Source organism: Pleurodeles waltl, chromosome 5 (genome assembly GCF_031143425.1).
Source record: "Pleurodeles waltl isolate 20211129_DDA chromosome 5, aPleWal1.hap1.20221129, whole genome shotgun sequence".
NCBI lineage: Eukaryota > Metazoa > Chordata > Amphibia > Caudata > Salamandridae > Pleurodeles > Pleurodeles waltl.
The window spans coordinates 745,334,474-745,361,085 of NC_090444.1; the positions used below are offsets into that span (position 1 = coordinate 745,334,474).

Genomic DNA, 26,612 nt, shown 5'->3' on the forward strand with positions numbered 1-26,612 from the left:
GTGGCTGGCAAGAAAGGGTATAAAAGAAGGAAATCTAATGACATGGCCTCCTTGTTCACCTGATCTGAACCCCATTGAGAACCTGTGGTCCATCATCAAATGTGAGATTTACAAGGAGGGAAAACAGTACACCTCTCTGAACAGTGTCTGGGAGGCTGTGGTTGCTGCTGCACGCAATGTTGATGGTGAACAGATCAAAACACTGACAGAATCCATGGATGGCAGGCTTTTGAGTGTCCTTGCAAAGTAAGGTGGCTATATTGGTCACCGATTTGTTTTTGTTTTGTTTTTGAATGTCAGAAATGTATATTTGTGAATGTTGAGATGTTATATTGGTTTCACTGGTAATAATAAATAATTGAAATGGGTATATATTTGTTTTTTGTTAAGTTGCCTAATAATTATGCACAGTAATAGTCACCTGCACACACAGATATCCCCCTAACATAGCTAAAACTAAAAACAAACTAAAAACTACTTCCAAAAATATTCAGCTTTGATATTAATGAGTTTTTTGGGTTCATTGAGAACATGGTTGTTGTTCAATAATAAAATTAATCCTCAAAAATACAACTTGCCTAATAATTCTGCACTCCCTGTATGTGTTTTACAATGTTGGGTCAAAAGAAAAAAAGTTAAGGAATAATTTATGAGGCATGCAGGTTTCAGCAGCAGGTGACACAATTATTTAATCTGATTTGATGATCTTCCTTTATGAGTTATAGGGACAATTATAGTTCTATGGAAAACCCTAATTTTAGTCCAATTATCCTAAAATGATCAGCTGATTATACGTTGCTGCAGAATTGCCACTTTCAATCTTCAGGGCAATCAGAAAACAGTACAACTTGTTAGTCTGGACCAGAACTGCCATTATTTTTTTTATCATTTATACACAAAAGCAGAATACAGTGTTTATAAACAATCAGTGATTTTCTGTTCGCTGGGCTAGACAGGGGAAAAACAACCCTGCAACATGTTCCAAACATTACAACACATGTTAAAGATTTGCACCAGGGAAAAAAAATGGCAATTTGGCACTATTATGGTATTTCTCATTAAAGAATGAAAAATAAACCGTAATTGCTCCATACATTAAAGTTCTGAACCACAGAAAATTGATGTATTGATTGATGTTTTACTACTGTTACTATATGTGTGATAAATTATCATGAACATTGTTTATTATTTCTTTTACTTTAGCCTAGGGTAAAAAGCAATGTTTTGTATGTATTCTGCGAATAAGGCAACAAATTGATTTTGCATTATTTTGGTGTGCATTCTTTGCTTCAAAATGATTACATAATACATTTCTACAAATAGATTTTACTCTCTTTGTGTTCCTTACATGACAAAACAACTGATTTTGAGGCAAAATCACAATGTATTTTTGTTACTAAGCATGCTGCAAAAATGCATACTTATGGTTTAACAAAATTTTATAGGTCTGTTTTGTACAATTAAATAGCATTGCTTTGTAATATCGCAGTGTATGTGAGCAAAGTCAAGATCACTTAAAACCAGTTACTGATATCACTTCTTCTCTATGCTCACCTACATTACAATTATAAAAGGCCCAAAAAATGCTTGCCCAACATTTTTGTACTGTTCCCTTTCTTTACAAATACGTTTGGAAATTGATTTCTCCCCCCAGTTTTGCCCTGGTGCAAAACTCAGCTTAAAAGTGCTGTAGCATAGTAAAATGACCATTTCCATGATTTGTTATATATATAATTCCTGACAGAAAAATCATAATTTCCAAGCCAGTTAATCATGATTCCGTGGTGAGGCAGGAGGCCTGGCTGGTGCAGTTTGTCCCCGACATCTAAGAGACTCGCAGCCTGTGTCCTTTTCCTCACACCGAGGGTGTCCCCGGGTGGCGTCTGAACTGTGGCACAGGAGCATTAGACCTCAGAGCTTGGAAGCTGGCCTGTGTTGTGGACAGCTGCAGTCTTGGCTTCCGGAAGGCTGAGGGTAGTAGGCCCACATGGCCCGGGCGTTGGGGATGCCAGCAATGGGGGCCTGGATGGAGCTGTCAGGGATGTTGAAGGCAGCCACCACCTTAAGAGCGTCGTCCTTCACCGAGTGGCACAGCTCCAACAGCTGCAAGACACAAACCATCAGAGGATTGAGACACTCCTTGTTGCTGTGTAAACAGAGCCACCTGTACGTACACACACACACAGTGTCCTTCAGAGTCATTAAAGGAAGTAAACATATTCAAAGTGTCTTCTAGCATGATACCACCATTAGGAATGTATAAGTGTCATGAGCCGAGGTCACGAGAATATGAGACTAAATTTCTAGCCAGACTAATAAAACTAGCAGGGAACACATTCTGAAAATAAATCTAAAGCAAGAAAATATAAGAAATAAAATGAGGGACAGTTCAGTTGATATTAGACATAAAGCAAGGGTATTAAAATACAATATAATCTGTGTAAAAGGCCAACTAGCGTGCTTTTGTTATAACAGATGACAGAGAATGTAGAGTTGCAAAACGGGGGCACTTGATGACAGTGTTTGCCCAACACCACAAATGCATGAGGAAGCAGGTAGAACTTGAATTCCTTTCACATTAATCAAATCCAAGTGCTTCACTACAGGCAATTCTTAAACTGTAATGCAATATCTTGCAGCCGTGTATAAAATTGTATTAGAACATTCGAATGTTGAGAGCTCCACTGAAGACAATAAAGTATCTTCTGTCACTAACTGCAGATATAACCTTCTCCTCTAACTCTCCAATGCTTGTCGTTCTGTTTCTCCGTTTTTAATCTAGAACATTCTACCCTGAGTGGAGGAAATGTTCTGATAGCATAACAGTCCCTCTCCCTTTGCTTTTTTGTTGTTTAAGGCCCTGTCACTCGCTCTAGGCCTTCACCTGCAGCTCAATCTTATAACTCAAATTCAGTGCTTTTAACAACCAGAGTAACCTTTGGTAAGGAACCAAAATCTTATGCTGAACATTGGCATGCTGGGTACTACACTGACGACAATGAAGTGACAGTGGGACAAAAATGGCTGGTACCGGACCTCTGCTGCAAATTTCCTAAATTTAGCTTTCTGCTTCTCCCTGTTCACCATCTTACACTTAGTGGGTTGAATGGTCTAACAGCATTATAGTCCTTCTGTCTTAGGTTATATCAGTTGTTAAAGGCCCTTGCCCTCGGTATACGCTCTCAGCTGCAGCTCAAACCTATAAGTCAGGTTGGGGGCTTTTAATGACCAATGTAGCTATCAGAAGGTGGACATAATGCATTCATAGTTTTTTTCAGTCACAGAATAGTACCTTCTCAGAAGAGATTATGGTAGAAAACAGGAACACAATCCTCAAGGGTTAAAGACTTAGAGGGAAGGTAGGCCCAGTCTGTGGGGTTAGATTTAAAAGCAAGATGTGATTTGGAGGCTACACCCCTAGGTACTAACAGGCAGGGTGCCAATTGCAAATTGACTAAGGTACAGAAGGCTGCTATGAACTGCGCCGTTTGTGGGTCTGTTTTGTGGTTTGATGGGCACCAATTTTTACCGTTGATTTCCCTGATATTATCACAAACATTGCCTGCAATAAGCACAAATACATGCAGTCAATCATAGCTTGAATAAGCCCAAAACAGCATGTCTTCAGAAGGTTCAAAACTGCCCTGATTTGCAAAAACGGATCACCTTTTTATTTCGTAGCTATCTGGTTTGCTAATCTGACCGTCAACATAAAGTAAGGGAGCACTCCGTAAACAATGTCACATATTAAAACAGTATTCTTTTTTCATTTAATTATGTAAAATTATTGAATCAGAAAAACGCAATCTAGTAGACTAAACGGAGAGCATCATATTGCATGGAATACAATTGTACATTTGATGTGCTTCGTAAACTGAGCAACAATTTGTAATCTTGATGTACATGAAGGTTGTAGTATTATTTAAGACATATTCCTGGGTGAGTTGAAGAATCAGCCGACACATGTTTTGTCCCAAGAATGAGACTTCTTCAGGGCAAAAGCAAATACACAATGTGTATCTCAGGAATTGAACGAGATATGCATCCTGAAAGTCTTTCACAAAAAGCCCCCAAAAATATGTGTCACAGTTGCTTCTGTAAGGGAAGGTTGGTAAAGTCTTCTTCTAGACCTGGATGGGCCATTTTAATCCATTTGAGTCATTTTCAGTATGTGAAATACCAGTCAAAAGCCTTGGTAAAGTAGGTTAAATCAACATTCTTAGTAAGGTTCCTGAAGCGTGTTAGCGGAAAGCCAGCATGTTCCTCGGACGGTGTATGGTGTCTGATTATTGTCAGAAAACCCTTTTGAAGTTGAACTTCCCGACCCTTGCCTAGGCTGAATATAGTATGCTTGGTCCAGGATGCACCCTAAGATTGAACTGCAATGCAACCTCCTGGGTCTAAGTGCATTTCTCTCTTTGGGCTATAGCAGTTTTAGGGGTGTTTACATAATGCCAAGATGTCATAGAAATAAGACAGAAAACAAGAGGATGGACAGAAATGGATAGGCATTGTTTAAATGGTTTTCAACCATCTGACAAAACACAACAGATACACAATTCTAATGGTGGGGCTCTGGCAGATGAGCCCACAAAAGTAGAGACCACGTTTTTGCACTTGTCTCACCATGAGTGTGTAATCATCAGAAAGTCTTTGTATTTCCAGCTCCTCAGTTTCCTTATGTCAAAAATGTTAGCTCTTGCAAACCTGCTAAATGCTTGTAGAAAAGCAATTTATAGATTTGAGGGGAAAAAAAGAGTGGACAGAGCTTGTCTGACAGTGCGGCAGAGCTAGCCTCACAGAACGGTTTCACATAAATCAATTTTATTGTTGAATAGGAACATCAGAAGGGACAGTCTAAGGCAGTGGTTCCCAACCTGTGGTCCGGGGACTCCTGGTGGTCCGCAAAGCAACCTCAGGGGGTCCATGACTGCTTAGAAAATTTGATAATATTAACAGATTTGGTCCCCCAGCTTTCAGTAATGACTCATTAAGGGGTCCCCGGATTCCAATAATGATAAACTGGGGCTCCACAGAAGTCAAAAGGTTGGGAACCACTGGTCTAAGGATTTCGGCACAGATTTTGATTTTGCATTCCTTCACCAACATTGGGCAGTATTTGCAGGTCTCAGCTTTAATCTGCAACAAAAACAAGGTGATAGATGCAATGCTTGAATTAATCTCATCCACTGGAGATTGCTTGGGCCACATACCAGTCCATTGCTTTTCACCCAGCATGTCACACTAGAGAAAGGCCCATCTTACGGAAATCAATATAGACTCTTCGTCTCATGGGAACAGTGCATCTTGAAATGCCAAATGGAGCACAAGCAACCACAGACCAGTTTTAGTTAGGGCTCTTCAGTGGGATGTTATTAGATTCCTATGCTACAGTGAGCACTGGACCCATGTCTGAGCATACCTGTAACACCCAGGGTATAAAAAAATGATGGACTGGGATGTGGCCCAAGTAATTTTTAGTGGCTGAGATTAATTCAGGCATTCTATTCATCACTTTTTTAATTTTTCACTTTGATGTTGTAAGGGTTGCCACCTGGCCAGTTTTCCACTGGCACCACTATGAAATCTTGCCATGTTCCCTAGCCAGACTTGGGAAAATTACTAACTCTGATTTGCACTTACCAATGACGCCATAACAGGTTGTCACCCTTTCGTTCTTTACTAGACGCTTAGTATTCAGCTCTCAGGAGAGGCAGACACAGAGAAATGACATTTGCAAGGGCCAGATCCAGGACACCCACCAGACATGAGGTCTAGCGATCTGCAGGTTGTACGTTTTGCATTTCTCTGCCTCAGGCACCATCCAGACATCGATCTTATACACATTAGTGAAGCTTATAAAAGAATACAAGCAGTACTGTTTCTTGGGGAGGGTTGAGGCACCCTTAAGGCCAGATTAAAATTAATTTAAAAAAAGGTTTGGATGATTTTAGCAGCTTCAAAGATAAGGAGAGCGCCCAAGTCTATAGGAGGAGCAGATGCATCCAAGTGCTGCTTGGACTAAAACTGGTTGGCAGATAGGCACATCAGGATGTATTAAACCTGACTGGCTAGGGCCCCGGCCCCCTGTATAAGAGGGATGCCGGGATGGTGCCTGAGGAAGATAAATGAAAAACTGACAACCTGCAGATTGCGATACCTCATGTCTGCTGGGCGCGTTGGATCTGGCCCTTGCAAATATCAGTTCTGGTTTTCAGGTGTATATGATGAGGTGTCTGTCAGACTTCACAAAGTATTTCTACATACGCACAGACAAAAACGCACATGCACTTTCTCCCTTTCTTTTTTGAAAGTCCCTGAAAATGTTTGTTATTTTATAAACTATTTTGTTTCGCTCCCCACTCCCTTTCCACTGCCCCTTGCGCCTCTATTGTGCACCCCACTTGTTATATAATGTATGTTAACATTGTGTGCCAGCCTGATTGTTGGAAAACTTGAAGCTCAGCTCCCCCCCGATTCTTACTGACCAAGCTAGACCCATGTGTGCGTTCAGCATTTCTTTAACCCTCCCCGACTCCCGCAGTACAGAAATGCTTTGCTGACTTAGAGACAGAGACATCTCCATTTCCTAAGCACAGCTGCCTATCCAGGCATCTTGTAAATCCACTTTATGTCCCAGAAACGAACAGCTAATCTTTCTTGAGAAAAGATACAGATTACTTTTTTGACTGTGAAGAACAAGTTACTTACCTTTGGTAATGCATTATCTGGTAAAGACTATCTAACTGCAGATTCCTTCCCTTAAAATTATCTTGTGTCAGCTTGGGATCCGGAACTTTTGCTGAGCAATACCTTATGCGCACCATCTGGTGGCGTTGTTCAAATCTGTGTGGCATCATCCGAGTTGTTGGGGCTGTCTAAGACATCACAGTTGCCTATGAAGGCACCACCCAGGCGCGAGTACATCAGTTCCGCTTCCACTAACTTCCGTCCCAGAAGTGCAGAGCCATGGAAAGAACTAACAGCTTGTGTGTGTAAAAACACTAGGGCCTTGAAAGGGATAATGCCTGACCCTATTAGATGTGTCTGCAGAGCAGGGAGGCATGAGTGGGTGTAAGGAATCTACCAGATAATGCATTACTGAAGGTAAGTAACTTGTTAATCTGATAGAGACTTCTAGCTGCAGATTCTTTACCTTAGAATAGATAACCAATCCATAATCTCCTTGTGGTGGGCTACGGACAGATCTCCTTACACTAGAAAGTCCTGTAGGACCGAACAGGTAAAGTGCTCGTCTCTATGGACCTGAATGTCCAGGAAGTAATGCCTTGTGAACATGTGCAAGGATGCCCACGTCGCTGCCTGACAGATATCCCGGACTGGAATACCTCGTGGTAGCAGCTTTGCCCCTAGTGGAATGAGCAATCAAGCCCTCAGGAGGCTGCTTCTTGGCCAGTGCATAACAGATCTTAATGCAGAGAACAACCCAGTGCGAAATGGTTTGTTTCTGCACTTCCCAACCTTTCTTTGCTCCCACGTACCCCACAAAGAGTTGGTCATCCACCCGGAACTCTTTTGTGTGGTCACGGTAGAACGACAACGCTCTTTTTGGGTCCAGCCGGTGGAGCTGCTCCTCTGCTTTAGAGGGATGCGGTGGAGCAAAGAAGGTGGGCAAGGTGATGTTCTGACCCAAGTGAAATGGGGTCACCACCTTGGAAAGGAAAGAGACACAAATTCTAAGTACTACCTTGTCTGGGAACATGGTGAGATACAACAGCTTAGATGATAGAGTCTGCATCTCACTCACCTTCCTGGCAGATGTTATTGCCACTAAGATGACTGTCTTAATGGGGAGCACCTGGAGGGGACAATTATGGAGTGGTTCAAAGGTAACACACATAAGAAATGTGAGAACCAGATTCAAGTCCCACTGAGGCATAACAAAGGACGCGGGGGGGACATATGTACAAGCCATTTGAGAAATCTATGTACAATAAGTGATTTGAATAATGAAGGCTGATCAGGCAGCTGAAGGAGTGCCACGAAGGCGTAAAGATAGCCTTTGAGAGTGCCCAAGGCAGAACCCTACTAGGCAAGGGATAAGACAAAGAGGATAATGTCAGAGAGAGAAGCAGAATGATGATCAACAAATCTTTCTGTACAATAATTTACAAAACGATTCCAACAGCAGGCGTATACCATCTTAGTGGAGGGACACCACTAGAATAACTTTACGGACTTCAGGGACGAAGGTCGAATGCTGTCAACTGTCAACATTCCATCTCCACGCATCAGTGCGTAGAGTTGACAGGTTCGGATGGAAAACCTTCCCCTGCAGCTGCGACAGAAGGTCTTCCCAAAGGGGCAGACTGATCGGAGGGTTGATTGGGCCCGGTCGTTCTTGATCTTCTCGAGAACTCTGGGCAGAAATGGTATGGGCTAAAAGGCGTATAGGAGGCCTAAGCTCTACTCGCGACGAAAAGCATTGCCGAGCGAGTGCTACCCTGGAAACTCTACAACACAATACTGCTGACATTGTTCATTCTCTGCCTCCTTGTGCCACCTCCGGGTGGAGACACCACTCGTGATCCGCTAGGCATTGACGGCTGGGTTCATCTACCCTGGTGTTCAGAGAACCTGCCAGGTGTTGAACCACCAGGTTTATGCTCTGCTGTTCCAGCCATGTCCAGAGACGCATGGCCTCTTGACAAAGGGTCCATGCCCCACAGCGCCCTGCTTGTTGCTCTACCACACTGCGGTGGTATTGCCCATGAACACCTGCACCATCTTCCCTTTTACAAGAGGAAGAAATGCTTTCAATGTGAGTCGGATCGCCTGGACGTCCAGTAAGTTGATATGGAGTCCGGATTCCACTAGAGGCTTCTGATCTACACCTCTCCTAGATGGCCTACCCATCCCAGAAGTGACGCATCTGTCATTACTGTAAACTCTGATTAGGGAAAGGAGAGGAGTCTGCCTCTGACGCAATCACAGTTCATTAACCATCACTGCAGATCTTTTGCAGTTCCCTCTGACATCTGAACTGTGTCAGTAAGATTTCCCTGATTTTGTGCCCATTGGAACGTCAGGCCCCACTGCAGAGCTGTAACAAGATGCAGGAGGCCATGAGGCCCAACAGCTTCAGAGTCTGTCCACCAAAATCCAGGGTAGAGGCCGAAACATCAGATTCACAACCTGAATATCCTGGACTCGCTGCTCGGGAGGATAGGCCCGAAACTGCACTGTGTCCAGAATGTCCAGAATAGCTTAGATGAAAGGGACCATCTGAGAGGGAGTCAGGTGTGACTTCTGCACATTTATAGTGAATTCCAGCAAATTCAGGAGGTTTGCTGTAGTCTCAAGGTGAGTGACGAGAGCCTGGGGTGAAGAAGCCTTTAACAGCCACTCGTCGAGGTAGGGAAAGAAACTCCTAACCTGTGCAGATGAGCTGCTTCCACTGCCAACACTTTCGTGATCACCTGTGGGGCACTGGTGAGAACGAAGGGGAGCACAGTAAACTGAAAATGCTCATGACCCACCGTGAAGCGCAGGTAACTCCTGTGTGCTGGCAGGATGTGGAAATACGCATCCTCCAAGTCCAACGCTACCATTCAGTCTCCTTTATCTAGGGCAGATGACCTGAGCCAGAGTAAGCATTTTGAACTTTTCCTTTTTGTGAAAAAGATTGATATTGTGCAAATTCAGAACAGGGTGAAGACCCTTGCTCTTTTTGGGTATCAGAAAGTAGTGGGAATAACAATCAATGCCTACTTCTGATATCAGGACCCTTTCTATGGCTTCCTAGGCCAAGAGAGACGTCACTTCCTTGCAGAGCAAAACTAAGTGATCCTCCATCAGCTGTTCTTTTGACGGAGTCATGGTGGGGGGGGAGAAAGACTGGAAGGGGAGGGAATAGTTCTTCTGTATGATCTACAAGACCACTTTGTCTGATGTTATGGACCACCAGTGAGGGAGATGAAATTGAATGCTCCCTCTAACTGCATGTACATGGTCTTGCACAATCACAGTAGGAGGGCTTGGATGTTGTGGAGATGGGGGGGGTGGGTGGTGGCCAACTTCTGGCCAGACTCTCTGGGTCTGAAGGTACCACAACCGTTTTCCAGTGCAAGATGTTGGCTGGCGGAGGCTGGCTTGTGGGTATTGTGGTAATCCACCCCCTCTGAAGCCTCGAAAGGGGCGAAGGACAGACTGTTGGCAAGGGGTTGCCGAGAGGTCCAAGGACTTGGCCGTATCCCGGACGTCTTTGAGGCGCTCCAGAGCTGAGTCTGCCTTTTCGCCGAAGGGCATGTCCATGAGGTATGCCTGGACATCCCCCGAAAAGCCAGATGTACAAAGGCAGGCATGGTGTAGAAGGGTTACCCTTGACAAAATCGCTCTACCCAGCGAGTAAGTCATGTCCAATCCACAGCTGACAGTAAACTTGGCTGCATCCCTCCCTTCTTTGACTGCTGTGAGAGAGTGGCCCGCACATCCTCTGGGATCTGAGGCAGCTCCTGCGCCACCCTATACCATAAAGTATGGGGAAAATGGCCCAATAGGCATGAGGTGTTTATCGACCTCAATACCAGGCTGGAGAAAGAAAACGTCTTCTTCCCAAGTTGGTCCAGCCTCTTGGATTCCCTGTCCGGGGGAGTGGAAGGGAAGGCACCACAGGAAGTGGAGACTTGGACCACCAAGCTCTCCGGGGTGGGGTGTTGTGTGAGGAAGCCAGGATCACCTGGAGCTGGGTGATGGTGGCAGCCAACTGTCCTATTTATCGGAGCCCCTGTGCTGGGTTTGGACCACGTCCCCCGCAGGACATCCATGAGGGCTTCATTAAAGGGTAACAACGGTTCCGATGTGGAAACCCCCGGCTGGAGCACCTCAGTCAGTCAGGAGGCTAGTCCTAACCGGAACCATAGGAAGATCTAGGTCCAAGGCCTCAGCTGCCATACGCACCACCATAGCATACAATGTTCCCTTCTCCAAAGCCACCGTAGGAGATGAGAGCATGCCAGTATCTGAAGAGGTAGCCAGTCCAATGGCCTCTTCCAACTCCTCGTACCAGTCCAGTTGGGACTCCAGAGGGTCCTGAGACCCCTCCCATTCCTCAAAAGTGCCTGGTTGATCATAGAAAGGCTCAGGTAATGATCTAGAACCTGTTGGCACCGTTGGCTTCGGAACCGGTGTCTCACGATGCGGTTCCGGCTCCAGATCCTCAGTTAGCTCGCACCAGTGGCATCGGGAGCGTTGATGTCGAGAGCAACGCCAGGGGAGGCCGACTGTATGGACTCGGAGTCGTCCGGACTCGATATCGGTTCCAAGAGATCCCATCTGCGCTGAGGGCGAAGCAGCCACCGTCAGTTGGCGGGCAAGGCGAAGCCGGCTTGGACTTTTTCTTTTTGTGCATCTTCCCCCGATTCCCTGAGGACCTTGATTGAGAGGAAGAGGACTCGGGCTCCTGGAGCAGTCCCGCAACCTCCTCCTCGACCGGGACCTCCTAAGAGTCGCGCCTGCCTTCAGGGTTGCCATGAGCTTCAGGGACTGTGACCTCAAAGCTTTCGGAGCCTTGGCCCAGCACTCGTCCTTGCACAGACAACAAAAAGTCTTCGACCAAAGGGGGAAAGGCCTGTCAAAAAAGACAGAGAGTAACTGAACTTTGATCTGTGCTTTAATGGGGCAGAAGGAAAAGAAGCAACGCGGATCCTAACGACGCCGCCTGACGGGGCACACAAGGATATTGCTTAGCAAAAGTTCTGGATTCCAAGCTGACACCAGGAAATTCTAAGGTAAGGAATCTCTAGCTAGAAGTCTATCAGATAGAACACACTGCAATACTTTTTACAAACTAAGCATGAACACCAACATTACTGTAAGCTTTACAGCTGGTGTTGCTTACCTTATTAGTCAGGATAATACTGGAGGGTTACCTACTGCTGAAATCTGTCTTTAGCAAGCCTCTGAGTGTACTACTGTTAACAACAGCTCGAGTGGATAATGTGCTTGCCACAGAGGTACACATATGTTCTACTTATGCCAAGTTTAAATTAGTACTTGACAGCTTAGAGGATGTTATTTAATGTGATGTTCATTGGGCTACATGTTGCGGGATATAATTTCCAGTGAAATTATTAAGGGAACAGGTGATTTCACAACTAGAAAAGGTACCTCTTTTTGGTCACAGAATTTGGACAAGCCTTTAACTAGTAATGGAAAGAGGAACCTATAATAGTGGGTGAAAGAGCAAGGGTAGATGTTCAAATGAATGAGCCAAGGCATATCCAGCTAGTTCATGTACTACCCTCCTGAGTGCATGGAGGCATTTTGGATAAAGGGAGATGTTGATGAGACAAGGAGAGAGAGTAACAATTGATGAAAAGTGTGCTGCACCCTATGTTTAAGATAAGCAAAGAAATTAATACCATGCTGGCTGAATGCATGTCATGAATTGTTTGTATAGGTGCCTAGGTAGACCTGGTAACACTTAAGAGGGTGGTGAGGTGAAGTTAAGGGAATTGCACTTCAATGTGATTTAAGGGCTTAGAGCAACCCTCCAATGACCACAGGAGGAAACAATTCAAAACTATCAATTTTTTAATGCAACATTTTATCAAAGGGCCATCCAGTCTAAAGAAAAGAGCCAGTATTCTTCACTCTACACCATTGGTCTTCAAACCTTTTTATTGTTGCGCCCCTCCATATGAAAACAAATAGCATTGGGCCCCCCTCCAAATTTTTCATAATTATTCTATTAAATTGGCAATGTTTAAACATGTCTAGATCTATTTAAACATTGCAGTTAAGTTCTGATACTGTTCTAAAAATGCAATCAAATACATGATGCCAAACATGCTATTCCAGTCAGGCAGGCCTTACTAACATGTAAAAGTATCCACAGTATGAATATTAGAAATTAGGGTAGAGGGTTTAAAGAGTATTTGGAGTTTCTTCCCTTTAGATACATAAGCCCAGCTTGGATATAAATGACAAAACATGTTATTTATGGCCCATTACAAAGTGGTTCACTGCTGCTTGTTTTTTTCAGCTTAAAACAAAGCCCTGTTAGCAGCATAATGCTTCTTTGAGCAAGAGCCTGCTGACCCCCCCCCCAGTTTGGAGACCCCTGCTCTACACTCTTTTCATTCTGCACTGCTACCAATCACCAACACCAAACATTTATGAATGTTCCTTTGTTTGTTGATATTGTCTTGGGTTTTGAGGGATACTGTGACAATAATTCACGGATGGCCCTTTTAACGTTAAAATGTGCCTGTCAATGGCAGGAAATATTAAGAGCATTCCCTTTAGAGTACCCAGCACAACATAGCAGATTACTGATTAGTGCGCATAAGGTAATGTAATATGGTTACTTATACTGTGCATCAAGTTACTTCAATGAAAGTTAAGAATGTACTGCAAAAATGTGTTGCCAAACACTCGCTGGTGCAACACCAGCACATAGTACATTATAATTCACAAACATTTAATTTTGTGGGGAATCACGACCTACACTCCCTGAATGTAGTTTCTCATCATTGAGATATATGCAACCGTACTCCTGTGAAAGGGAGGAGGAGTAAACAAGATTCCAGGGTTGGAACTGGACAGCAAAATCCAGATTTTAACAGGATACCTCTGGAACATTTAGATGATTCCCAAATATTTTGGGTCTATTTTTTTTAAAGTGTCATTTCTTGAATCTGAAAGTGCCTCCTAGTCAGACACTGTATGACAAATACATAATCACCAATAACTTTCCTAAGTCGTGTTTAATTTAGAAACAAAGAAAGATGACTCAAAACTAAAGATGAGTTTCAGAATGTACTTGGGTTTAAAAGAATAAAATAAGTGTAACTTCTATCACATGATGCACGCACTTGCAGGCTTGTTTTTTCTGTAGGCAATGCTTATCTTTATGTTGCCTGTTTTCTTCTACGAGTTAGAAAGGGCAGAGAGAATAAAATTAGGATGTTATGCTTCCTCACAAGATAAAGATAATTGTTTATGAATAGGGCTCCTGGTTTTATGGTATTTATATTTGTAACATTTCCTTCTGTATTTATCCACATTTATTTTTGGGGTATTTTTTTGGTAATTATCCATATTTATTTATTTTATGTTTTGAGAAGAAATGGAGTCGTAAAATGGTATATTTCCACATTAATTTAACTGATAACCCTGCATTCGTACTTTGATGCTTGTCTTATTTTAGCAAATCAAGCAGTCAAACATAACTTAAACACTACACCAACAGGTAACTATTATCATTATATATAAAGATATGTTAACATATGCCTGTATTTAATGGAATATTATCCTGTTTTTAAATCTCCCTGCTTAGCAGTTGGTCTGGAACTCATGAAGAACAGCAAGGAGTGTCACTCATGAGAAGCACAATTTTCTGATTTTTTCTGCTTTTAAAAATAAACACAGACAGGAAATAGATAGTTTTCTGTCCGTATTTATCTGTAAAAATCAGTAAAAATGGAAAACTGGAAGCCTTATTTATGAATGGTATTTGAAAAGTATCTGTTTAGGGTGTACTGTTTTTTTTTTCAGAAACCTACATATTTTCTGTAGTGTTTTGGTCCATTGTACATAAATCTGTACTAAATGATAATGCTAGAAAATATGCAGCTAATTTAATTTAATAGGATAATATGGCACATAATTTGGCTTTCACAGATGCAAACTTCGATCCTCCAAAGAGGCATAATTTCAGTGACCTTGTTCATGGGTAAATCACTGATTGTGTAACCAAGCAACCAAAGCTCTAATCTATCTTAACTGCTGATGTTAACAGTTGTAAAATAAATAGCTCTTATGGTTGTTAATTATTTCATAGCAAAACATTTTCATAGAATACCATTTCATCTAACCTAAGACATCTGCAAAAGTTCACCTTTCAGCATCTGTTTAACAGCTCCCTAATTCCCTGCCAGTGCTCTCGCACTCGGGGAATCTATGGTGTCCAGGGGTTTGGAGTCCCTGGAACACTGCAGCTGAGCCAGCCCCAGGGGATGGGGTGCATGGGGCCATAAAATAGCTTGGAGGAAAGCCAGATGGGAGGGCATGCACCCCCTACCCTCAGTTTATTACAGTCAGCCCTGAGGAAGGGGTCCTTAGCAGGCTAGGGGACAGGGGCAGCGTGACCTCTTCCCCTTATTTTGACATACACCCGCATGGGATGGGGGTCCCTTGGCCAACTTGCAGGCTCAGGTAGTGGGTTTGCATGTCCCTCACTTTATTTGAAATATGGCCTAGGGAGATGCGGTCTCCAGCGCCTTAAAGAGGCTTGGTGAGGGCTGCACACCACCTCCCCTTATTAAATGTATATTCCCAAGGGTTTGATCACCAGGGCCTGATGGAGGCCTGTTGGGGGAGGAGTGGGGCAAGCCCTGCTCTCCTACTAAATACATTTTGTCTCACCCCCACCCCAGGTCCTGCTACCCCAGAGTTTTTTGTTCATATGTGTGGATCCTCTGTGGATTTGTGGCAAAATTAAAAATATATATATTTTTTTGGCTTCAGGTTGGGGTTCGCTAGGAGGGGCAGAGTATGCCCTACCCTGCAGCCTTGAACCCTTTGCTGTTGTTTTTTTAAAGAGTTCTAAGATGGCTGCTGCCACATCTTTGTTGTCATAGTGACAGCCAGTCAGATCTCACCCTCAGACCTTTTGGCTCCATGAATTCTCCAAGGCGTGAAGTATACAAAGGTTGTAAGCCTTAAGTTGTCTAAAACTACTAAACAGATTTATACCAAATCGGACAAAAACACATTTTCTGGATCAACATCTTGCTTTCTACCAAATGTGATGTAATTCTGTTCAATGGGTTTGGCTGTTGGTGTGATTGATCACACCAAAACCTTACACTTAGGAGCTAAGGGTAAAGAACATTTTTTCTGGAAACTTCAGTGAAGATTCAACAAACAGCACTGAAATTATAAGCAGGCCAACAAATGTTTTTCCTATGAAAATGTGATCCAAACTTTAACTACCTAGCCCCGAAGGCTGCAGCAGTATTCATCCTTGCAGACTGCAAGAGTATTTATCTTTTTAGAATTAAATGTTGCTCCCTGCCTACACATAAATTTGACATTTTTAGTAGTGCTGAGGACCATCAACTGGAACAACAAGTTACTTACCATCAGTAACGTGCTTTCTGGTTAAGATTCTCTACCTTTTGAATATTTCTGTCAGACTGGATCCAGAAATTTTGGAACAATACTTCGGTGCACAGACAGGTGCTGACGCTGTGCAATGATGCTCTTCCACTCTGGAAACAATGTGCACAGCCCATATAAACACCACTCCTGCGCACTGAGATCAGTTTCTTTCTTTCTGTGTCACCAGACAGGTCTCCGTAGCTACTACTTGTTTCATTCAAGACATAGTTACCTCAAAATTATCCAGTGTGCAAGGGAAATGTAATTTCTTAAAACTACAGATTTCAAACCTGTATGGTTTATTTGTGAGGCTCTAGATCTCGTAGTCCTGGATTACAAAGGGCTGATACTCTCAAAGTCTCTCATAATTTTACTTTCACAGACACCATGATATGTCGCTACCGCCTCCCTATGTCACCGACTAGGAAACACGTTTTTTTACAGGCCCTGAGCATGCAATTGCTCTATTTGTTCTGAAATCTGCCAATTTGGAGATTGTAGGTGATCGTAATTTTTGAGAACAAACACTGCCTGTCCCCCAACTAATTTGATCCATGAACTGAAAGCCATCCAACAGCTAAATGAGCAAGGCCCCAAACCATGTAGCAGGCTATATCTAGGACCCTCATTTCTCTAATCTCTCAGCTATTTCAAATGCTGGTAGAGACATATTCCTTTAGAGCTCTGCTGCCCCTTAGGCTCCTCTAAACCACACCTTCGCACTTCTGTGGAGGATGACAATATTGTAGTGAAGACCTGGGTCTCTGCCCCATAGACAAGCATATTCCTATATCTGCTTCTCCAAAGACTACTATTAAAAGGCCACTTCATTGGTTAAACCTCTATCTATTGCTGCTAAACACAAAGTGTTAAGCATCGGAACAGGCATGGCTTAATATCTATGACCGTGACTTATAAAATAATGTACAGATATTCAATCAAAACCCACCCCAAAGCTATGACAACCGCCTGTTCTACTTTTATTACCAATAAAATCTGTGGAGCTTTAAACTCAGCAAATGCTATTTTTACACTCAAATCTTTCCTTGGCATCAGCTCAAGAGCTCCTCGATCCATTCTCAATATCTAAGATGCAATTACCTCACTCCCTTTTTTCCTAACAAAATTTGGGACATTTATTGTCTTCTCAGCGGAAGCCCTGAACAGAACAGCGAGTCACCGATTCGATGACATGCTCACGCTCTGTTCCATTCAACCTGAGGATCTTCTGGCACTAGCCAACATGGTTAAATCAAGTTCTCCTTTGGACCCTGCTCTGCCTTATGCTTTAATTCTGGTTATCTTTTGATCCTGTCGATCTCTAAGTCATTGGTCCCCTTCACTTGGTTGTCCTGCTTCTGAAAAAATCTTCAGAGGACTTATCCATACTAGAGAACCACAATCCTATTCCTGCCTCTTCCAGCAAAGCTGCTAGAAAAACATACTTTTCAACAGAGTTCTGCATACATATGTGACTGATGTGCTAGTCTGATCACATGGTGCTCCAACAGGTTGATCTGGAGCCCGGACTCCACCAGTACCAGATGCTTCTCATCTCTGCACCTTCCAGATGGCTGCCCCATCACAGGAGTGACACATCTGTCATTACTGTCAGATCTGGTTGGGTAATGGACAGGGATCTGCTTCTGCCCCAGTCGTGGTTTGTTACCCACCACTGCAGATCTTGCACAGTCCCGTTTGAGATCTGGAACACGTTGGATAGTTTTCCCTGATGCTGCAGCCACTGGAACTTCAGGTCGCACTCCACTGCAAAACTCATATATGCCAGCTGGCATGTGTCACCAGCAGGGTCAGAGTCATTCTCACCAAAACCCAGAATACAGACTGAAACATCTGTATCATAGCCTGAATATCCAGGACTCGCCACTCAGGAGGATATGTCCAGACAGGACGGGAATATGGAAATAAGTGTCCTGCAAGTCCGACACTATCATCCAGTCTCCTAGGACCAAGGCAGAAAGAACCCAAGCCAGAGTGAGCATTTTGAACTTCTCCTTCTTGAGGAAGAGATTGAGGGACCAAAGGTCTAGGATACGGTGGAGGCTCTTGTCCTTTCTGGGTACCAAAAAGTAGCAGGAAAAGCAACCACAACATACATCTGGCACAGGAACTCTCTCTATGGCTCCCTTGGCCAAGACATAACTTCCCTTTCATCCTCTCAGAGACGTGATCCTCCGTTATATGACTGTAGGATGGTGGCATGGATGGAGGGGCCGCCTAGAAGAGGAGGGAGTAGTCCTTTCGGACTATCTGCAAAAAACACCAGTCTGACGTAATGGACTGCCAGTGGAGCAGGTGATGGCGGATCCTGCCTTGGACTGGTCCTTGGTGGGGAAGAGTCAGACTAGGAAGGGATGGAGACAGCTGCAGAGGGGTGGGGGACCAGACCTCTGGCTCCCTGACCCACAAGGGCAGTGGATCCTACATCCCTGGCCATGCAGAGTCTGGGCATGCATGGCACTGTGGCTGGAAAGAAACGGACATGGCTGGGCACCCCTTTCATAGCTACGAAAGGGGGCGAAAAGCAAACTGAGGGGGACCAGTGACTGCCGCGAGGCCCAAGGACCTTGTCATAGCACAAGAATCTTTGAAGTGCTTGAGCAATGAGTCTGCTTTCTCTCCAAAGAGACGTGTGACATCAAAGGGCATGTCCATAAGTTGGGCTTGGGCATCCCCGAAAAGCCAGACGTACTCAACCAGGTGTGGTGTCGCATGCCAATTTTGATGCAAGCGCTCTGCCCAGTGAGTCGGTTGTGTCCAGTCCATTGTGAACTTTGCTGCATCTCTCCCATCAGCAACTGCTTGGAAAAGTACAGTTTGGGCCTCCTTCAAGGCCTGTGGCAGCACTTGCGCAACCGTATCCTATAGTGTACAGGAGAAACAGCTCAAAACGCATGCACTGATCACGGACAGCAAAGCCAGGTTGGTGGAAGAATACATCTTCTTCCCACGTGTTTCCAGCCTCTTGGATTCCCTATCCAGGGGTGTGGAAGGGAACGCACCATTGTAGGTGGAGGCTTGGGTAACCAAGCCATCAGGGGTGGGGTATTGTGTCAGGAAACCTAGGTCGTCCGGGGCAGGGCGATGGCGGCAGGCAATTGTCCTGTTCACAGGAGTCCTTGTGCTGGGTTTGGACCAAGTACCCAGTAGGACATCCGTGAGGGCTTTATTGAAGGGTAGCATGGGCTTAGACGATGAACTTCCAGGTTGAAGCACCTCAATCAGCATTAAATTACTTAAATGTCCAGGTCCATATGGTATCCCTGCCGAATTTTATAAATAATGTTCTCCTCATCTTGTACATCATGTACTTACTCAAATTATTCATTTACTTTAGAAGTACAGGTTCAACTTCTGGGTCTTTTACTGAAGCTGTGATTATAGTTCTCCTGAAACCAAACAAAGATCCCAATATTGTTTCAAATTATGGTTATTTGTGAGGTAATCAAGGCTGTAAACCTTATTTTAAGATTCTTGCAACTAGGTTGGCCTCTGTGCTAGCTACTATCGTGCATATTGACCAATCTGGTTTCATGTAAATAGACATTCAGTAAATAAAGTAAGATTATTATTCCATGCGATTCAAACTGGACCATCACTACCACCACCAGCAGATGCCCTGGCATTACATGCAGAAAAGGCTTGTGATAAAGTCCCTTGGGAGTATATTTTCCATACCTTAAGTGCGTACAACCCAGGCACTTCGTTTATTCGTATGATATTAGCTCTCTATTTTGGTCCATCTGCCAAAATGTTAATTAATGGTGACATTTCTAAAAAAAAAAAAAAAATCCTTTTCAGGGTACCAGACATGGTTGCCCCTTAGCACCTTTACTTTTTCTTCTTGCTACTGAACCTTTACTAACTGCCATCAGAAATTGTATAGACATTGAAGGCCTCATTATAAATGATCTTCCTATCAAAATCTCAGTTTATGCTTACAATGTACTCCTATATACTGGTAAGCCTGAATCTTCCATTCCTCCGCTATTAAAACATCTAATTCACACTTACTCTCAGATTTCAGGATGTACTATAAACACTAATAAAAACTTAATGTTTTCCTTTAAATGTTCACTGTATCCCTGATATGCTTGCAAACAAAGAAATAATCTGGCAAAAAGATAAAGTAAAATATCTTGGTAAATTATTTTCTCAGACCATAAAACAATCGATTACATTAAATTGTGAGTGCATTCTTGCTCATATTAAAGAAAATGTTTAAAAATGGGCAGCCTTGCATATGTTGTGGTGGAGAAAGGTTGATGCTATCAAAATGGCTATTACTCCAAAACGTTTCTACCTCTTTTCTATAGTACCTATTCAACTTCCTCTTAAATTTTATAAAAATATATAGAAATGTCTTTCTAAATGTATTTAGAATAACAAATCTCCTTATTTAAGTTATAAAAAAAATGTAATGGCTAAAAGCAATGGTGGTTTTGCTTTACCAGATCGCCTTAATTATTATAAAGTATTTATTTTTAAATAAAATCCCTTATGTTTCATCACACATTCCACCTCCATGGCTTCCTATTGAACAAAGTTTGGTATCACCATTTCTTCTACATGCATTGCTCACTATAGCTACCTGTATTGCCTTGCCAAAGAGATCAGTAAGATTGAAATCTACAAAATTAATATTACAGTTTTTTTACTCTATTTTCCATTCCCCTATCTATCATTTATTTCAAATCTGTTGCTATGATATAATCCTATGTTAAAACTAGCTTGTCACACAAACGTTTGGCAACCCAGGATTAAAGCTGGTATTTTTTTATTTAAAAGACATTATTCATAACAATATATTTTTATCTTTTGATGAATCACAGCAAAGATTTAGGGCACAATCATCAGGTATTTACAAATATGAGCGCTTATGTAATTCAGTCCTTGATTCATTTCTGAATAATTTTCCTCTAAATGCTACCCCAGATTTAGAATTATTCATTCAAACAATTGCTTCATCATCCCATGCTGTATCATTATTTTTTTTTTTTTTAAATAATAATGAAGGGGATAATACCAATATTTACTCTTCTTTTTGGAAAAAAGAACTTGATTTATCATTATCTCAAGATACATGGAAAAAACGTTGGCTGAATAGTATCTCTGGGCGGTTGCCTGTTTCTCTAAACCAAACTTATTACTTTACACTATTCAATTGCTTATGGATTCCTTTGAAATTATTTAATGCAAAACGTTTAAATTCTCCTGTTAGAATTGTACTCTGAATACAAGCTCTTTATGACATATGCATTATGATTGTAAAATTCTTGGGGCGTTTTGGAAAGGGGTTTGGAAGGTCATTACCAAAATACTGAATATCACAGATAATCTATCATATAATTTATTAATTTGTAAATCGATTTTACTTACCACCAAACTGTTTGTTATCAATAGCAAACTTCCAGATTTTTTTCATTTCTGCAGCCTTAAAATTAATTACTACCAACTGGAAAAAATGCCTTAGTATTATCAGTTGCCTGGAGGTCCTGGATAATTTTTACCAGAAGAGGTGGCAATTTGACTATCAGTTGTCATTCAAAATGCTCCTAGGTTTCATTTATTTTATAAACCAATTGATGATTATATTTCTTTACATTTCTAAATAAGTATTAATAATACACTGTTTATGATTTTTATTTCCTTTTAGTTTCATAACATTATTATAATTAAAATTTATAGTTATTTTACTGACTTATTTTGATATATGCCTACAGTTCATAGTTCTATAAATGTAGATATGATATTAAAGTAAAAATGTAAGTACCTCTTTCGGTGCCTTTTTATGTAATGTCTTCTCATATTCGACTAAAACGTAATAAAATATTTTGAACAGAAAACCCCTTCCTAAGCCTTAAACTCCCCTTTTCTTACATATAAGTCACTCCTAAAATAGGCCATAGGCAGCCCATAGGGCAGGGTGCCATGTAAGCAAAAGGCAGGACATATACTTTATGATTTCATGCAACAGTAATGATAAACTTCCAAAGTCATTTTTCATTACTGTGAGGCCTACATTTGAAATACCTTTTATTATCTTTAAGTTGTAATTCCTCGTCTAAGAGAAGTAGCTGCATCATGTTTAGTACCAATGAAAAGGTAAAAAGAAATCCCCTTTAATTGTAAAGTCAGATTTAGTATAACTATTTTTAAAATTCCACTTTTAGAAAGTGAGCATTTATCTGCACTCACTGCCCTGTGCCCTGTGCCCACAGCCGGTCTCCAATACAAGTCAGCGTGGGCTAGGTGACAGCTACACTTGTGCATATCCTTCAGACACCCCCAACAAAGGATACTCAGCTGTATCTGCATACTGACGGGTCTTCCTGGAGAGGAGGTTGGAAAGGGCTCACCCTTGCACCTCAAAGGGTGGTGACCAGACTACTCACAACGGGGCTTATTACCTACCACTGATAGCCTGGAGCCAAGGCTGACCTGAAAGGGGGACCTGTGCACTTCACAAGAACTCTTTGCAATCACCCTCGATACCAAAGGCACATTCTAGTATAAGTACTAGGTCCATAACCCACTAAAATCATGCACTTCTGAACTCAAGGAACCGCTGCTGTAGTAAAGACTGCTGTGTGCCATGATTGCCACTGCCAGGATTGACTGCTCCCACGTACAGTTGCCTTGATTTTCTGTGCCGCCGTGATGCCTACTGATCTCTTCCCGGTAGCCAAAGACTCGCTCTCCAAACCGTTAGAGTTATTCCGAGCGGATTATCCTTTCCTTTGCCGCTCGCTACTTCCAGTCAACCCGAGTGTCTTTGCCAAACTTCACAGCTTGTTTCTCTGAACCTGCTTTTCTTTGCCACATGCTGCTTTCAGTCGACTTGAGCAGCTCTGCCAAACTTTGCCGCTTACATCTGTGAAATGTCCAGAGCATTCCTGCTGAACACAGCCGTGGTCCCCGCTGGCTTCCTTGGCAACTGCGCTGCACTCAAGAATCATCCCATCCACTCCCCGAGAGGAGCGCAACGTGCACCCATGACGAAGAGTCCCTGGCACCATCCCTTCGATCTCTGCATTTGTTCTGCAACCTTGCTTTATACTTTTTTCTTTTGAGTCTGCAAAGCAAATACTTTTCTATTTATGAGTTGGATCTGTATCATGCTGATCTTAAATTAACCACGTAAACAAGCTTTATTTTTCTTTAACCTTGTGGAGTATCTTTTTGTGGTGTGCCTCAAGTGGTTACTGCGTGTGTATTGCACAAATACTTTACACATTTTGTTCTAAGTTGGGCCTGCCCCCTCTGCGCCAAGTTTCCAGAGGGTGAGCACAGGCTAATTTATATCATGTCATTGACTTGCCCTGGCTAGGACTGTGCTCCCTACTTGGACAGGGTGCATACCTCTGCCAACTAGCGACCCATTTTTTAACATTTACTAAACTACAACTGATGTATTTCAGTGATTTCGTTTTTTTTTATTAACGTTAGCTGATGTCTCATTACAACACCTAACTATAATTTCACTTTAACTGTTGTTTTGTGTGTGTGTGTTTGTGGACAGCTAGTGTTGTACGTGTTTTCATTTTAACACCTAATCTCATCATAAAACCATTAAAAGTAAACCAGGCATTTTTAGTTATTGTGATAAATTGTGTTATGTTTTAAAATTGGTAAAACTTTCTTCTTTAACTTGGGTTTGATATGGGGTGCCCAAACTGGTTATTAGTCGGTTTCAGATTTACTTTAATTTCTGACTACAGTAAAATGTTATTTGGGTTTTCCTGTTTGCCAGTTTAATCATTTTTTTGATTTAATTGTGTTTCCTTAAAAACTGTCTTTAAGTGCTGTTTTCCTCTAATGTGGTGTCTAGGTTTTCATTTTCCATTAATTCATATACTTCAAGCACTTACATATGCACCTATATTTTATTTATAGTATTCCTCATCTGCCTAAGCATGTAAAATGTATTCTGTAAATATCCAGATTTTTTTTTATGCAGTGTTGAACAACGACTCTCAGATCTCCATGACGTGAATGCCTCTGGCTAGGGCAGGAGTGGTGGCTTTAACCATTGTAGAAGGAGCTCTGATCCCTTGCGGAGGATCCTTCTTGGCCAAACAGTAGTAGGTCTTGATGTAGAGGATGATCCATCTCGAAAGGGTTTATTTCTGGACCACTTTGCCTTTTTTGGCACCACAATATCTCATGAAGAGCTGATCATTCAGTCCTATGCCCTTGGTGCATTCTACAAAGTAGTTGATACTCTTGATGTGATGTAAGGATGTTACCCAAGGAGCAAAGAGAAGCGAGGAGGGAGCAAGCGGATTAGAACCAGACCCTCCAGCTCCCGAAGCCACCAAAAACCTCCAAGAGAGCTGTTTCTTGGGTTCTTTTTACCTGCTGGCAAGGCCGTGCTGAAGGGAGTTGGTGAAGACACAATCCCAGCCTCCCATCTGTCGTCAGCATTATTAAGTGTATGGGTATTAGAATCACCTGGAAGCTACCTCCCCTGACACTAGAGAAATGGCCTGCACAACCCATATACTGCTGGGGACCTTGTGCCGTGGCTCCGCCTGTTATGCCCGTTCTGGGGGTTGTAGCCCTCACAGCCTACCCCCGCTGATTGGGCAGAAAACATTGAAGAATCCCTCACACAGAGCGAACTGCGTACAAGTGAGCAATCTGGTAATTTAGGAATTATGCTCTTGCCTGATAAGGTAAATCCAGCTCTTTATTCCCCATTTTCCAAACAAGAAAAAATAATGCACACTTGCTCCTGGTTATTCCTGGTAAAGAAGTTATCCCTTCTCTCCTTAGTAATAAAAAAATCAAAGTCAGATCTGAAAAAGGAAGAAAAAGAAAGTCCATAGAATCATCAGAAAAAAAGCAAGCTTTTATTTGCACCGGTGTCTGCTGAAGACTCAAATAATGCTATGGTGGGCAACTCTACTTCTCCACCAACCACAAATGTTCTACCTTTGTTGCCTTAGCATATCTTGAAAGGCACTGACAATAACACCTCAGTAAATGATCAAGTGGAAAAGCCAATCATTGTCCCAGGAACCTATATCAGCGAAGTAGGTCACAACTGACATTCAGCTGGATAATGACTTTTTATATAGCTGTCTGGCTGGTGGTTTTAAGATAAGGCATGGAAGATTAGGGATTGCTATGTTACTAAACACCAATATAAAATGGTAATACCACTGTTTTAATCTCCCTTCCAATCTAGATCAATGTATTAAAACATCTACAATTACAATTTTAAACATAATGAGTGAGATGCTATTGATAGCCAACTTATGTATCCCTTCTGGTTCAAAGAATCATAGTTTGGCAAAATCTTTGGTTGCCTTTGTGTCACAGACTATTGAGGATTATCCTTTAGTAATTATGATAGTGGATTAAAGGGGACTGATGAAATAATTAAATCAAATACAAATGTCATAGAGAAGTTTGAACTATATGGAAAGGGTTTCTTGTGAAAGAATCAGGGAGAAATGAATTGCCAAAAGAATAAAAACATTGCAAAAGAAAATCTTTCTCTAATAAAAGGTGAAAAGGAATAAATATTTTAAAGAAAAGTGCCAGACAAAGAGCTGAAACAAACACAGACATACACTGTAGATCAAAAATGAATTGCTCATAGGGAGGCAGCGGGTTCTAATACAATCATGTTAGAAGGAGCAAGCATCTTCTCCACGTTGGGTTTGAGATCGGCGTATCATCAAATTAAACTCACAGAAGATTCTAGACATCTTACGGCTTTCATCACACCACAGGGGTTGTATCAATTTAAAAGAATGCCGTTTGGGCTAGCCTCTGCGGCGTTGGTGTATCGGAGAGCTATGTTTCATCTGTTCAAAGATATGGATACTTATGTGAAATGTTTTCAAGATGATGTCCTGATATTTTCTAAGAATGAAAGTAAGCACAGAGATCATGTCGTGAATGTTTGTGAGGTATTAAGGAGGAGTGGTTTGACACTGAAGGAAAAGAAGTGCAAATTGTTCTCAAAGTCTGTGGAATATTTGGGTCACACAATATCAGGAGATGGGGTGATCCCGAAGCGATCATTGGTGGAAGCTATTGTCAATGCTCCTGACAATCGGAATAAATTGTTATCATTCACAGGTCTTTGTGAATATTATAGTAAATTCATTGAACATTTTGCAACGTAGATAGAACCACTAAGAGAACTTGCACGTAAGGGGGTTCATTATGTCTGGACTGAGAGACAGAAGACTGCGTGTGAGATGATAAAAAAAGAAATTATTGATGCCCCTACTCTGCGGCCCTTTTGTGTGAGGGCACAGTGTATTGTGACTGTAGATTCTAGTATGTATGGTATAGGTGGTGTGCTATCTCAGTGTTGTGGGAAAGACAGGTGGTATGTTTTGTTTGCTTCTCGCACATTAACGAATGCAGAGAGGAGGTATGCTGTGATAGAAAAGGAATTGTTGTCATGTGTTTGGGCGGTGGAACATTTTGGGAATTACATT

The 26,612-nt window shown here is 42.2% G+C and overlaps 1 protein-coding gene across 1 annotated transcript in view; it reads right to left on the reverse strand.

The window, feature by feature from the left end:
• Nucleotides 1-663: 663 nt before the first annotated feature.
• Nucleotides 664-26,612, reverse strand: part of ACOXL (acyl-CoA oxidase like) — a 981,865-nt gene continuing 955,916 nt past the window's right edge. The window contains exon 19 of the mRNA XM_069234707.1: nucleotides 664-2,103. Coding sequence (XP_069090808.1) covers nucleotides 1,912-2,103 — 192 coding nt within the window. The 3' untranslated portion in view covers nucleotides 664-1,911. The remainder of the gene's footprint in view (nucleotides 2,104-26,612) is intronic.